This window comes from Strigops habroptila, chromosome 10 (assembly GCF_004027225.2).
Source record: "Strigops habroptila isolate Jane chromosome 10, bStrHab1.2.pri, whole genome shotgun sequence".
In the NCBI taxonomy this organism is placed as follows: domain Eukaryota; kingdom Metazoa; phylum Chordata; class Aves; order Psittaciformes; family Psittacidae; genus Strigops; species Strigops habroptila.
Window position 1 is genome coordinate 15,193,098 of NC_046359.1, and position 15,577 is coordinate 15,208,674.

General features: G+C 36.9%; 1 protein-coding gene across 4 annotated transcripts in view; it reads left to right on the forward strand.

The window, feature by feature from the left end:
- MAP3K21 (mitogen-activated protein kinase kinase kinase 21) overlaps positions 1-13,166 on the forward strand; it is a 42,710-nt gene extending 29,544 nt beyond the window's left edge. The window contains exons 6-11 of one of the 4 annotated variants that reach the window (XM_030499845.1): positions 1,824-1,946; positions 4,512-4,652; positions 5,178-5,328; positions 6,343-6,437; positions 8,075-8,860; positions 9,926-13,166. In XM_030499845.1, the coding sequence (XP_030355705.1) occupies positions 1,824-1,946; positions 4,512-4,652; positions 5,178-5,328; positions 6,343-6,437; positions 8,075-8,860; positions 9,926-10,344 (1,715 nt within the window). In that variant the 3' untranslated portion in view covers positions 10,345-13,166. The remainder of the gene's footprint in view (positions 1-1,823; positions 1,947-4,511; positions 4,653-5,177; positions 5,329-6,342; positions 6,438-8,074; positions 8,861-9,925) is intronic. The other 3 variants (XM_030499848.1, XM_030499847.1, XM_030499849.1) reach the window with 3 other exon arrangements.
- Positions 13,167-15,577: the final 2,411 nt, after the last annotated feature.

Sequence of the window (15,577 nt, forward strand, 5' to 3'; positions counted from 1 at the left end):
GGTTAATGTTAACCATGGAGTTCCATGGTTAATGTTTTCAGCATTGGTTACTATTTTAATTCATTGCCAGGTCCTTCTACCCTAGCAGTGCAAAAAGGTATGGTAGGAATTGTATACGTACACCCCCCACCTTCCCCAAACAACTTATACATAACATATTCTTGTGAAGTAGTCCTCATTTCAGCTGGAAGAATCTTTCACCTCATTCAGCTAGAAGTCCATTGCATCTGGACAGAAAGGTTACTAGCATGGGAACCACATGGTTTAAGACTGGTTAAAAGTTCAGATTTTTGCTACTGTTCTTTTTGTACAGATAGAAAAGTACCTTTTTTTAGCACGTCCCAGAACTTTCCAACATGATCAAATATTAATGCTGCTTGCCCTAAACTTTGAAATACCTAGCAGAACAGCAGCACTTTGTAAAGGCTGGAGGTACAGGTGTAGTAGGTCCAAATTGTGTGCTTATTGCAGTCGTAAATGCAATACAGCAGTTACAATCTTTGGTGCCTTACTTCTTGCAAGAAAACACTGTAATAGCAACAGAAGATATGATTTCAGAATACAATTATGGCATCATTTGAATGTGAGAGCATTTAATTCCACCCATGAACACATTAAAATGCCCCCTTTGCAGAGGAGGCATGTTTCCACAGAGTTGGGGTGTGTTTTAGTGTCAGGGAGTGGTGCCTTTTTAATGTTGCCACGAGATGGCACTACGGAAGCTCAGGGTTATGCTAGTGGTTGGAAGGCCTTCAATAGTGGTACCAGCATCCTGGTGTTGATGGGCTTCCTTTCACGGACTTCCAGGGGAAGTCTGTCAGTTTATTACTAATGCAGTAAGAACTTCATTCCACACTAACACAGGTCTGACCAAATCATAGCTGTCTGGTAGTTGGAAACAGACAAAGAGGGCAGTAATATATAGAGTACTACTTCAGCACTAGTGAAATAAGTTTTTTTTTCATTACTTTAAAAATAATTAAAAACAGTAAATAAAATAGAAATCACACTACAGCCTCCCAGTCAAGCATGTTAGATTAAGCTTGTGATCCAGCATAAGCCGAACTGTTTGGTCCTTTGTTTCCAGTTCTACTCATATTTAACTTGAAAAAGTGATTAAATAAACAGTTTTGTTCAGAATACCATAGCTCTTTGTTGTCAAGAATTATCCAGATGAATTGAGGCAATTCTGTTGTAAGAATAGCATGCAATCTAATTGCACTGATGATGGGGATTAGAGAGGCATATTGTCAAATTTTATTTCATAAAATTTTTCCTACTTGCCAATATTATTTGTTGGGTTGGTTTGGTTTTTTTTTTTTTACTACATTGCTGTAAAAAAAATTGTTCTGTAGTTTGTCCTGTTTTTCTAATATGTTCATAGATGTGACTTAATTTGTTAACAGTACTTTTTACATTGTATATAAATTGCATGATAAAAAAAAGGCTAATCTGATTTCCATGAATATTGATTGATTTGAGATGAAATGCTGAGATTTTTCTTTCCCTTTGTGACCACCAACAAGATTGAATAACTGTTTGATGTAGATGTGTTTCCTTTTGGTTCCAATTGGACCTACCTGCTTTTGTTGATGTTAGTGCAAATCTATCATACAGTGTCTGTGAAGGTGTGAAATCCTGTTTGACTCAAGATCTAAATTATTACATTATAAGTTAGTTTGTCAGTGCTTTTAATACAAACATCTCTTACACTATCAAGTCTAATTCATTATTAGCTTTAATTGTTTTAAGTAGTACAGCAGTATAATCTGAAGAGTTGCTTGTTTAGAACATTAAAACTGATTTGTTTTACTCTCTTACAGATTTCCAGCACAAAATAACAGTGCAGGCATCCCCCAATCTGGATAAGAGGAGGAGTCTAAACAGTAACAGCTCTAGTCCATCAAGTAGCCCCACAATAATTCCTCGTCTTCGAGCTATACAATGTAAGTCTCCACCATTACTATTTGTTGATTTGGTCAATAGAGACTGTTTGTTCTATATACTCACTGAAACACTGGTAGCAGTATCTGATTGCAGCCAGATTTCTGTCTCATTTCCAGGTCCCTTAGCTTGTTCTAACATTTGCAACTTGTTCTTTGGTGGGAGGGATATTCTTGCTAAAATACTAACTAATTTTCAGTAATTCAAAATTATTGTGAATGAATTAAATCATGTTTTTATAACTTTAGGAACTCTTTTGTAAACTAACTGGGATATAACAATGAAGAATCAAAATTTATAATGACAAAAGGCAAAGCATCATGTTTAAAACCCATGTAAAATGGAAAAAAAGTTTTTATTAGATACCGGAGTTGATAAAGGAAATCAAGAAGGATTCGGAGAGCAAGGGAGTTGTGTAAGATGGAAAGGACAAAGTATCAGCAAGCTACCCAGCTTGCTTACGTCAAAAGAAGAGCAAGCTTTAAGCAAATACAAAACTATAAAAAAAATAAGAAAGCTTGCTTTAGTTTTTTTGAAAAGAAGAAAGAAACAAAAAGTAAAATTGTGAGTCCGCTTTAGGTCTATATTATTCCATGTATAGTGATCACAGAATGCAAGATGTGTTCATGGAGGTACCATGAATATAGAAGAAAACCTTTTATACTGTTACAGTTAAGCCTGCATTTATATTGGGGAATTACTTATGTAGAGCTAGAAAACAGTTCCTACAGGATTCACTGCTTGCATTTGTACTGCCTGATCTCTTGTGCAAAGTAGTTTGTCTAATTATCCTATTCAGAGTAGAATGCCTTAAGCTTCTTTCTCTGTATAAAATCAGTGGAACTTGTTTTAACTGATTGCTTATAGATGCTGACTGTCTTTTCCTGCAAGGGTAGTCACCTCTGAAAGAAATTACTTCAGCATCTGGCTTTATCAGATATAAATAAGGAGGAGGGAAAATAAAAATGGATCTTTCTGCATACTGTTCTGTAGCTAGTTTAAAGATTCTTTTTTTTTTTTTCATTATTATTACTTTTAAACTAACCTGAAACTTTGTTTAAAGTTTGGATAGGAACCAGATCTCTCATCTCCTTTGGAATATCCCTGCCTTTTCATTATTGATGTCTAAAGGAGAAGGAGAAGTGATATCTTTTCTGGCAGTAACTTTATTATTTGTTTGAACTGTAACTGATACAGTTACCTGGGCAAAGACCATTACTACCCATATGTTATGGATCAAGGAGAGAGGTGGACAAACTGTCTTGCTTTGCTTAATGAAAATTTAAGATGAAAGGAAACTTTTTTCGTAAGTTAGCTAGCACAGCATCTGTGTTGGTACTGGTTTTCCTACCTCAAACTGTGTGGTGGGTTTTTTTTTGGTAGCTTCCTTTTTTTACTGCAGAAGGGTAAGAAAGGTTTTTCTTAGTAAGGTGTCATCATAACATGTAAACAAGGTTGTCTTGTCCTATCTTTGATTCTCCTTGGTCTGTATGGAAATGCTTGGAACTGAAGCAAGTATTGGCATGATTCTGAAAACTTGAGGGTTGTTCTTTTTAATGCCTTATGTAAGCTATAGGAGTGCCACGCCTTGCATGGGTGCTGAGTGCCACTGGGGATTTTTTTTTTTCTTTTCTTTTTTTTTTTATTTGAGCAGTCATTTGTATTTGTAGGACTAGAACATACAGGACAACATAAAGACTCGCCTTCAAAAGTAGTACACTTCTGTTTCTGAGTTTGGATCCCTAGACTTTACCTGAAAGCTTATCAGATCTCTCAGGAGTATCTGGCTGAAACAGTTCAGCTTCCACACCCATCTGCACCTGTGCAAAATAAATTCTCTTTCCCACAATAACGTTTTATCTTGATTTAACTTCAAAGTGTCGTTGTTTCGAGAAAACTTGCTCAAATACAGGTGATTGGAACAGGCGTATCTAACAATTGGTTACTTGATTGCTTCACTTTGTCATGAGCAAGTCTAGCTTCCAAATCTAGAAGTTTTTAAAGTTAAAATAAAAATCTAGTTAATTGTAAATTTTGTTATTAAAACAAATTGAGCTGATTTTGAAAGATGTTTTAAAGGGAGGAGGGCACCCACTAAGATATATCTGCCATAGGTCCTGGAATGTGGCTGAATATGTGAGTATAAAGAAGGCAAGCGGAGTGCTGCTCCGGAGGGAAAGCTGTGCTGGCTAGGAGGTGGACAGTGAGGCAAGAGGAGAGCATTTTGCAGTGCAGAAGCAGCAGAACCACCTCATTTATCATACTGTTATAACTGGCTAGATTATTTTATTTTTTCATTATTAGGTCTCACTATCATAGCTGTAAGCACGCTACATAGATAGCAAGTTACTTTTCCAGTCAGTCGTATGTAAAAATCTGCTTGCCTGGGTCTGGTCCTAAAAATAGGATCCTCTAAACCCCACAGTAAAAACCTTCTATCAAAAGATGCTTAATGCCTTGATAGACCTGGGCTCAATGACCCAAAGATAAAAATATAAGGGAAACCGTTCCATTTCTGAAATCAACTTGACTAAGATCTCTACTACATTCTCTTAATTTTTCCTCAGTGATTCCCAAAACAGATACACACACAACTAATGGCCGAAGAAACAGTGTATATGTGTACCAGCAAGATGTAGATATCACAAGTGAATGTGAACTTCCCAGTGGGGTTATGAAAAAAGGCAAGATTTCATTATGTTTCAAAGGTGCTGGTTCTGTTTAATTTCACAGTGGAGACAGTGACAGACTAAGCATTTAATGAAGCTTAGACACTGTAAAAGTGTAATTTATTTTGGTGTAGTGAGAAAGAAAATGTTAATCATTGTCACAATTGGAATATTCTGTTTCTTTTTAATACCAGTTGTTCCACAGCATATATTTTCTTCATTGGAATTTAAGTGCTCAGTCTAACTCACTTGTCTGAATTATCTAAATATAGGTTCTCAGTTAAATGAAGCATGGAAAATATGATTGTTTCACTGCTTATCTTTAATTTGGGTCTCTGGTCAGCTCATAAATTATTTTTCTTGCTTGCTCATCTTTTTGGATCAGTGCAGTTTGCCTGGTGGTTCTGGTAAAAGAAAAGATATCTCAAATTTTGTCTACCACTCATGTTATGGTGTCAAAATTGTTTTGCAGTGGAGAAAATACTCTGTTCTGTCAAAATATTTTGGTTTTAGAAATACTATTTATATGTGGGGGTTGTTTGTGTTTTTAAATCCAATCTCTAGTAACTTCAGATGAAAGCAACAGAACTTGGGGAAGGAGCATAACTTATCACCAAGAAGAGTTTGAGGATGTGAAGAGAAGTTTTAAAAAGAGAGGTTGTACATGGGGACCAAGTTCAGTTCAAAGCAAGGATCGTGCAGACTGTAAGGACAAGTATGTCTATTACATTTTGTTTGTTTGATGATACTAAGCCTTCCTGGTAACTGAATCACTAACAAGTAGTGAGCGAGAGATGTTCTGCAGTCTCTAGTTACAGCTAAAACTCAGTCCTATCTTTTAATTAATTTAGGAATTTACCTTAATAATAAGTAGCTCCCTCACATACACTTGAGGATAAAACGCTTACTTATATTAAAGTTTTAGAGGCTCGTATCTATTACCCTTTATCTCTGTTTTTTTGAGACTTGGAACATACTGGGATGCTGAGCTACTAATGCATGCCAGACATTCATGGCCTGTATTTCTTGCCCTTCCTCACGTTGACTTGAGGAAGTACAAGCATGGCCCCCAGTGGGCACTTCCAGTACAATTAAACAAGACTGACTTCACATACAGGAAGCACAAGTCATTCCAGCAACATCATTTACACTGATGGATTGAAAGGGTTCTGAAAAATCAGTTGGACACCTTCACTTTAAGATTATTTTTTCTGATTGCTCAGAAGTCGAGATTAGCAATTCTACTGGAAGCAAGAAATCCTTGTCCTTGTCTCTTTTAATAATAAAATTATTTACAGCACCTTGGGTTTTTTGTTGATAGAGACATCCACCTATTTACCTGTGGCAGTAGTTGGTTCTAGGCCATCTACTGAAATTGACATTATGATATTTTTGGTTGTTTTAAAGTTACTGTGTTTAATAAATATCCAATATTCACATAATTTCTTTGACTCAGTGAAACTGTTGTCCAGTCTTCACCAGCTTTTGTTCTTAGGTAGTCAAGGCCTGTTTTTCACTGGCTAGAAATTTTCGTCTTATAAGGAATACCAGGTACAAGGCGTGTCTTAATTTATAATCGTATGACTTTCTGCTATATATTTTTTTTTACCTTTGGAAAACTTTACTGTTTTCAAGTTAAGTATTACATGTTTATAGTTTAAAAAGATTTTGGTAATTTTTCTGTCAAAGTGTATAAGCATGGTAATATCAAAATAACTTATTATTTCAGAATAAGACCCCTTTCAGATGGCAGCAACCCTTGGTCAACCGTTTTAATGAAAAATCAGAAGGGTGTTCCCCTAGCTTCACTATTTGTGGACCAAGGTAAGAGCTATTTTTGAAAAAGTGAAGTTGCCATTTAATGGCAGTAAGTATACCTCCAGTGTTGTGTTGCTTGAATTCCTCAAGGATTATGCAGATTATTAGAAGAGTAGTCATGCTACAAATTGTTTTCCTGTGCAAAAAAAACCCCTATCTATTAAAAAGGCAGCTGTTAAAATCCTTACATTTCCATCATTAGCAGTTAAGAAATATACATGGTGTGTGAGCAGTACCACAGATGTGGGGTTTTTTTCGTCCATGTTTTTGATAGGTATATGGGGTCTGCAGTCACCATTTTTTAGGTGATGGGTGGGAGGGGTTTTTTGGTGGTGGTTTTTTTTTTTTTTTTTTTATTCTCTAAATTTTCAACAAAAAAAAATGTAGACTTAAAATCCTAAAGTTGTTTGGGTAACATTTTGGGGTTTATAGGTAAATTACAAGGAAAAACATACCTAATCCCCTAAGGATCAGGAACATGATAGCTGTATGTTGGTTTTTATGACTGCTACTATAATGTGCTATGGCTCTACAATATGCATAATAATTTTCAAATTTACACACACTTTCTATACTACAGATTCTCTTATCTGAGAAAAGTAAGTTACTAGTGTCAGGAAAAAAAAACAGTGATATAAGTTGGTGTCCATACCAGTGCTAGATTTTTGCCAGCTGGAAGCAGGAATGTTAAGCTGCTTGGACACTGTTGTGTTTTGGTTGGAGGTTTTTTTGCCTCCTACAAAAAAGGCATTTTTGTCTTCATCAAGCTTCACAAATAGTAATTTTCCAGATGTATTACCTTATTACTAAACCCCTATATACAGAGAGGATTATACATGTTTACGTATTTGCATTTCAAATATTTCTGTTTATTCTGTAGCATTCAGTAGTTTATAGTAGAATAACATGTGCAAGTCACATTATACCTTCCATTTTATTTGTCATTAGGTGTCAGGTGTCACCTTTACTTTATACTCCAGAACACCATGACCTAATGAATTGGCTGGAAAAGCTTCCAGCAAATCACTGGATTTTGGAACACAGCTTAATTGAAAATGTTGTAAAGAATGTGTTCCAGATCTTATCTGGCAGATTGTAAATAGTAAATTACTTAACTGTAATCTATACACCAAAATATTTTCCACGTTATTTGAAAAGCACGAGAAAAGTGTTGCAAATCCTCAAATATCACAGAAAATGCAAAGACGAGATCTGCTCTTGAACCGAACGGAGAGCATAAATGTTGGGAGATACATTAAGCCTCTCTTAAAATAAAGGTAAGTCTTCCAGATGTGGAAAACCTGGTTCGTTTACAGTTAACTTATATACTCCGGAAGATTGATCTGCAAGTTTCTTCTAATAGTTTGCTTTTATGTTGTTAAAAAGTTGAAATTTTAGCAAAATGGTACTTCTGCCATTTTAAAGACTATCAAGAGAACATGAAGAGGTTTAGGCTTAGGATGTGTTTCTGGATCTTACAATGTGAGTCTCTCTGAACTTGTGACTGCATCTAAAGGAGGGTGTACACTATACCTCAAGATTAATCCTTCTGCAAGTAGAGGGAAATAATGATGTACATGTGCAGACATGCAATAACAAAATAGCTGAATTGCAATCTTAAAGTATACTGTAATGTTTTATAGGTGTCTGTACTGATAAGAAACTTCTCCCTGAAGGTTTGGACAGTAAAAGACCAAAGCCAATTAAGTTGCCGAATCAGGCCTATATTAACCTACCTCTGTGGAAAGATGATCAGGGAGAGAATACAGTAGAACATGAGAGCTTTGAAGAAGGAACCTCTGCTAGTTCTACAAATAGTACTCCTCAAATGACACCTACAAACAGTCTGAGCAGGACGCTGCAGAAAAAGAAGACTGATTCAGTGCTGTATGGGTGTGCTGTCCTGCTTGCATCTGTTGCCCTGGGCTTAGATATCAGAGAGCTGAACAGACCACAGGGTCCAGATGAACTTCTGCCTAAGGATGAGAAGAAGAAGCGTGATGGAATATTTCAGCGTGCTTCAATATTTCGCAGGAGTGCCAGCCCTACACGACTACAGTCCAAGAAAGAGGAAACAAGTGTTCCAACCCTAAATCCAGCTGCAAATTCTGTGAATCTTCTCTCTATGCCCTCCATTTCCACAAAATGCTTACTTCAGCCTGACAGTGAAGATGCATTTGTAAGCACTGTGCTTGATGATTGTGGTCCATGTAGTTCTACTGATGACTTTTCATCTGAAACTTCTGAAAGTAAGAGAGAACAGAGGATACAGCTGGCTTCTAATGCAGTTTCTACTCGATTAAAAAATCGGCCTTTTAATCTTTGTCAGAAAGAAGAATCTCAAAATTTGCAAAATGATTCCTTGACAAAGTTACGTATGTTGGGTCACAGGCGAACCTTATCAGATGGGAACAATTTTCAGACCACAGGTGGGTAATTAAGGACTTAAAATGTAGGGGATTTTTAAGAATAGGAACAGAAAATATAGAGAAACTAACCATTCACTAATAAGTTGCTAAGATTTTTCTTACGCTTATGTGTTAGCTGAGCCACCATAACTACATGGGGGTACGCCCTTTGTGTCTGAACCCTGTCTAAACCACCTGCACTTGGAATAGTATCCTGTTAGGAGTGTGGGTATGGAGATTTAAGGGGAAGTGAGAGTTCATTTTGAGGCAATATCTATTTTTACTCGGGTATTAAAAAATAGGTTTCCCTTGTCTTCTCATGTCGTTGAGAACCTGCTTTTCATGAAAGGTACTGTATTAGCATTAAGGCTGAAATAAAAAAAGGCTGTCAAGTGCGTGCACTGTGTTGTTGTGGACTTCCTGAGACTGAGTACACTTATTTAATATAGTTTCACAGTCCACTTTGAGTGATTGAGCATCATTTTAGTACTGCGCATTTATTAACTTTAAGAAAAACGAGCCTGGTAAGTGTTGATGTGCTTCCTTGACCTAGAAGTTATGTCACATGTTCCACAAATCCTTAAGTTAGACTGCTGATAAAAATTTAAGATGAAAAAAAGATCTTTAAGTCTGGTTTTCATGTAAATGGGTAAGTTTGTAATTAATGAGTTTTCAGAAAGAAGTTCTAAATTTCAATACTGGTGTTCTATGTTGGCTTAAATGTAATATTCTTCATGGTACTCTATGCATATGTGGTATGCATAGTAATATACTATGGTAACTGGAAAAATTTGTGAGGCTTTAACATTAATATTCATACACTTACTAGGAGGTTAATGCTTTCTCTATCTCTTGTAGCAACAAAAAAGTTATTGTGGCCTCTGGCAGAGAGCATAAATGCAAAAACATTATTTGAGGGTTGCTGATCGTTACTTAGGAGATCCCCCACAAATGTATGAGCCTCTTAATTTTTCCGGTGGGTAAAAAAGCCACTAGTGTTTACAGCAACCTAGTTTTACTAAATGGCAAAGAAATCAAGAAGTCACATGGTTTAAATTGGCTTTTTTTGTTTGGCCTTTCTCCTAGCTAATGGATTTGCTTCAACCAATGTTGTCTCCACAATACCAGTTCTGTCAGTTACTGGAACTCTGCACTCTCCGTCTGTTCAACAAAGAAGCAATCGCAGTGGTGTTTCAACTGAAAAGCAAAGCACTGTCAATATTATATCAAGGCCTCGACCTTCTTCTCTAAGAAGTAAAATCGATTCATGGCAGATTATTCCACGTATTATTAAACCAAACTCTAAAGACTCTGAATGTCTAGAGGGCAGTTCAGATGTTACCTTCTTGCAAGATGCTGAGGAAAGAACTAACTGCCACATGCCCTCATTACTTGATATTGATGTGGAAGGTCAAAACAGAGACTGTACTGTGCCTTTATGTAGAATGAAGAGCAAAACTTGTCGACCATCTATATATGAACTGGAGAGAGAGTTTCTGTCATGAGTGCCTTTCATTTTTAAAATGTTTGCTTTTTAAAGGGGAACAAATATAAAATTCTTGTCCATCTAATGCTTTGTGCTGCTGTTTCCTGATGTACTGTGACAAAGAGTACCAAAATTATTAAAATGGGCAGCTAATTAAGAAAGTGTAGTAGGTGCCTTTTTCAAATGTTACTTGGAATCCCAGCTAGTAACTCTAAAAGCACAGTGCTGCAAAATAGTATCCTAGGTGAACTTTATAAGTATATTTTGAATGACTAAAATAACATGCCCACCCCCCTCTGCAGTGTCACAGAACTTTTCTTTAGGTTTGAGGGATTTTGCTAGAAATCTAACTTTTGCACATTGAAAAGATGAATGACACGGTAAGGTTGCGTTCTGACAAGAAGAGTTTTGCCTAGGTGGTTTTCTCCAGCTTTCCTCTGTGGCCTGTAGAATTAGGGATGAGGGCAGGGGATTTAAGCTGCTGGTGCGGGAGGCTCTGTTCACTGCTCATTAAGTAGCTGGTTACTTTTTGGCATTTGAAACTGAAATTGGTTAAGGACTAGCAGCTGAATTTTTTCAGGTTTTACCCTTGGGTTTTGTGAGAGCTTTCAACTGTGTGCATTAGTGTCACCAGAAAGTTACACTGCTTGTATAAACACTTTGCTTTCAGTCACCATATTGATTTGAGAGGATAAACTTCAGTATTGCAATTGGATTAAAGGTATTTGACATACTTTATAATGTGAAACAACATTCCTTGTAGGTAAGGATACACTGGAACGTAAATATTTGTACTCTTAACCTTTTGAAGACTACAGTGTTTGCACTGAAAACAATATTCTTGGTTTGGAATTTTTTGTTTGTGGAGGGGTTTGCCCCCCTTCTTGTTTTTTAAACTGCTGCACCTTGTACTGAGGAAAGATGATGGGTTTAAGGATGATTGGTTTTGATTTCAGTCAGACGGAGTTGCATTTTACTGCACTCAGATTTTTAAAACTATGATAATTTAGTATTAAATCTTTCAATATAATCTCTGCAGCTTTTATTCCTGAAGTTACTACTGAGTGCCTGGTTATTCTTCTTTAGGAATTGAAGGACAGAAACAAATATGCTTGACTGGTTTTCAGAGATGGAAAGGTTCCAGAGAATTCCAAGTAGTTAGTTGTGGAGGGAGGAACGTTAACCTTGATAACACTGATAGTTTAATTTTTTACAATATCACTAAGTGATTAAATAAAGCCAAATGTAAAGTGTACTTTCCCTGACAAAAGCATTTCTAGATTTAGAGGAACATCCCTCATATTCCAGTATTTGAAGTCTTTTAATTTTGCATATCATTTGACATTTAAGTAGTTTTCATAAATAAAATTAGATCATGTTAGAATAAAAGTGCTGTGTTCCCATCAGAATACTGTTTTGTTGAGACCTTTGTTTTAAATGCTTTCTTCTTCTTTGCTCTGGGGTCTGGGAGTGCAATTGTTAAATAGAATACACAATTGCTTAAAGCCTCAAAACCAAGGGATTAAAAAAAGAAGCCTCTGTTCTAAGACTGGTATGCAATACAGTGGCTACCTTGAGGATAACAGATAATTATGCATACAAAATCATGAAGGCTTAATCACACAGAGCAGAACATAGAAAATGCAACTTCCCAGTTCTCAAGATGAAAGCAGTAAAGTATTAGTTTACCAAAAGTAAAGATGTAACCACTACTTGTCTGTAAAAATACGTGCTTGCATAGCAGGTTATTACATTTTGTTCAAACGTGTTTCTATTTCAGTGTTCTTAGTTTTTTTTGTCAACATGATTCAAGTTGCATACTGTTCTTTGTCTTTTAACTTTAATTTCATCAGAACACTTTAAATAGATGAAGTCAATTCCAGTTTTAATACAAAATGTTTTCATAAAGTCAAGTCAGGTAATGCACATGGATCAAAAAGTATAGTTTGTTAGCAGATTTATCTTGAAGGCTTAATTCGAATTTTTGAACATTATGTATATTTCAACTCTTTCTTGATCAATTATTCCTGTGTAATACTGCGAGCAAAGGAGTTGATTGTATTGCATGTTCCTGAAGAAAGTATCTGGCTTTCTACAGGAAAATCTCAGGTGCTGAAGTATTTTGACTTGTAAACTTCTGTTGTGTTCTGTACTTTTAAGGTTCATATAATTTTAAATGTTGAATTTTGCACCCTGTGTTTTGTAATCAATAGTATCAGCATAAAAAGCCCTTTGTGAGCTGTATTTTTTTCACTTATCAGTGGCTTATCTCTTGTAATGAAACAAAGATTTCTGTTGCTGTTAAGTGGGTAATTTCCACCCCCCATAAGAGTGGGGCATGATATGAGCAGCCCAGTGTGTTGTAACTCATTTAGGAGTTTGTACTCCACCTCTTATTCTAAGACAGTTTAGGTAAACCATCTCAAATATTTCTCTTGTGTGATACAGGCATTTTGGGTTTTTTTTAAGCTATAGTCTATAGTGCTTTATAATCGTTTTTATAGTTTAAAATTATAGGCCAGTCTTCACTGAAATTAAAAAGAGAAAAAAAAAAGACCATATTTCAATCATGTTTTCACAGTCTGTATTTCACTTGTCACCAGAGAAACTTTCTATAAAGGTATGGGAATCTGGTATACAGTAAGTGATCTGTCTTGGTTGAAAGTATATTTATTTCAATGTAGGTTAATAGCCTGACCAAATAATAATTTATGTTGACTGTTTTAGCATAAAACTGAAGGTGCTTACACTACAAAGATTAAGATAAACACTTGACATGCTGTTTTACAAAACCTGTTGATTTAAATGTTTTTATTTAAAAAAATAAATGTTTTGTAGCTACCGTATTGCAAAGTGACCTGAATTTTCTTGAAAAATCTATTTTAATGCTTTGTTAACACATATAAAGGAGTTCTCTGATGAATAACCAGGAACTATAGACTATGGTCAGCCTGTTCTTAGAACATTAGAATGTAATTGTTACTTTAAGATTAATTATCCAGTACAGTAACATGAACGTTCCTGTAATTTCTTGCAATTGATGTGGGCAGAAACATATGGTATAAGCTTGTTCTTTCTTTCATGTGACTATGTCTTTTGATGCTTTTACAATGTTGGCTGAGTATCTTGGAGGAGGTAGAGCAGTGGATATAAATAAATTCTGCATCTGATTCAGCATCAAGAATACAGGTAAGGAATAACATCTGTTGTGGGTTTTTTGGTTTTGGAGGAGAGGTTTTGTTGGTTTTGGGGGCGTTGTTACTTTGTGGTGTGTGTGGGGGGGTTGTTTGGGTTTTTGGTGGGGTTTTAGGTTGGTTAGGGGTTTTTAGGCAAATGAAGCTGGTATTTTCCTTGCAATATTTTCTAACACCTTCTTTTGTGAACTTCCCTCTTCTCTTCCCTCATCATGCCACAGGCGCATGTCCTGGGTTCAGCTATAGCAGTCATTTTTCTCTTGCTTAGTAGCTGGTGCAGTGCTGTGTTTTTTAACTTTCAGCCTGGGAACAACGCTGATAACACCGATGTTTTTAGTTGTTGCTAAGTAATGTTTATTCCAACCAAGGACTTTCTCAGTCTCATGCTTTGCCAGGGAGGAGGGGAAGCCGGGAGGAAGCAGAGACAGGACACCTGACCCAAACTAGCCAAAGGGGTATTCCATACCACAGCACGTCATGCCCAGTATATAAACCGGGGGGAGTTACCCGGAAGGCCCAGATCACTGCTCGGGTCGGGCTGGGTATCGGTCGGCGGGTGGTGAGCAATTGTATCCTCTCCCCTTGTTATTTCACTAATCGTTATTATCATTGGTGGTAGCAGTAGTGGTTTTGTGTTATACCTTAGTTGCGGGACTGCTCTTATCTCAACCCGTGGGAGTTACATTCTTCCCATTCTCCTCCCCATCCCTCCGGGAGCGGGGGGAGGAAGAAGGGGGGTGGGGGGGAGTGAGCGAGCGGCTGTGTGGTTCTGAGTTACCGGCTGGGCTCAAACCATGACAGCGCATTAACCAGTTTGTCAGTAGGGAGAAGATGGAGTATCCATTTGCAGAATGGCAACAGGCAAGATACAGCAGAGTCTTTAGTGGTGCGGTGAAATTCAGAGCTTAAGCACAATCTTTTAAAAGACATGCCTGTATAGAGCTTTCAGTGAGGCTGGCTAGATAACAAATATTTACATGGCCTTTGAGTGTCAGTATTGAGCCCAGATGATAAACCAAGCTGCACAGGCAGTTTATTTTATACACAGTGTTAAAATGGTAATATTAAGATCTGTATACAAGTGTGTGGTAATGGAAAAGATCCCATTCTCACTAGACACCTCCTTTTTTAGTGTAACTAGTCAGATCACTATAGTGCATGCATTATGAGGAGCTAATGAGACTGTTATCTACTGCTTTTTTTGGTGTAAGTTGAGAGTTCTTAAGATTGCACTATTTGGTATTGTAAATTAAGGCCAGAGTCCTTGCAAGTGTGTAATGAATTTCTCCCCGGACGAAACTGAAAATGAGCAAACCAAATATGAGTTAATCATCTCAATACTGTTAGAAATCCTGTATCCTTGCTGATCTAGCTGGTTGGGTAAAATAGGGTTTTTTAACTGAAATAAATGGGTTTTGTTCTAAGTGACTGGAGACTGGAGATCCACAGAGCTACACAAGTAGGATGTATTTATTTTGTTATTTCACAGAATTACAGGATCACTTAGTTGAAAGAGACCTCTGGAGATGAAACAGTCCAACCCCCTCAGCTAAAGCAGGTTGCCCAAGACTATGTCTAGTTGAGTTTTGAGTATCTTCACAGATGGAGACTCCACAGCTTCTCTGGGCAATCTTTTCCAGAGTGACCACCCTCACAGTAAAAACATTTTCTCATGTTCAGATTTAATTTCCTATATTTTTGTTTAGTTTGTGCCCATTGTTTCTTGTCCCGTCACTGGACGTTGCTGAGAAGAGTATGTCTCCTTCTGCATTCCCCATTATCAGGTATTTATAAACAAGATCCTACTGGAGCCTTGTCCAGGCTAAACAGTCCCTGCTCTCTCCAGCCTTTCCTCATATGAAAGATGCTCCAGACCTTTAATTGTCTTTGTGGCCCTGCACTGGGTTTGTCCTGGTGAGTTCATATCTCTTGCACTGGGGAGTCCAGAACTGTACCCAGCACTCCAGGTGTGGCCTCACCAGTGCTGAGTAGCAGAAAAGGATGATCTCCTTCAACCTTCTGGCAATGTTCCTAATGCAGAATACCATTGGCCTTTAC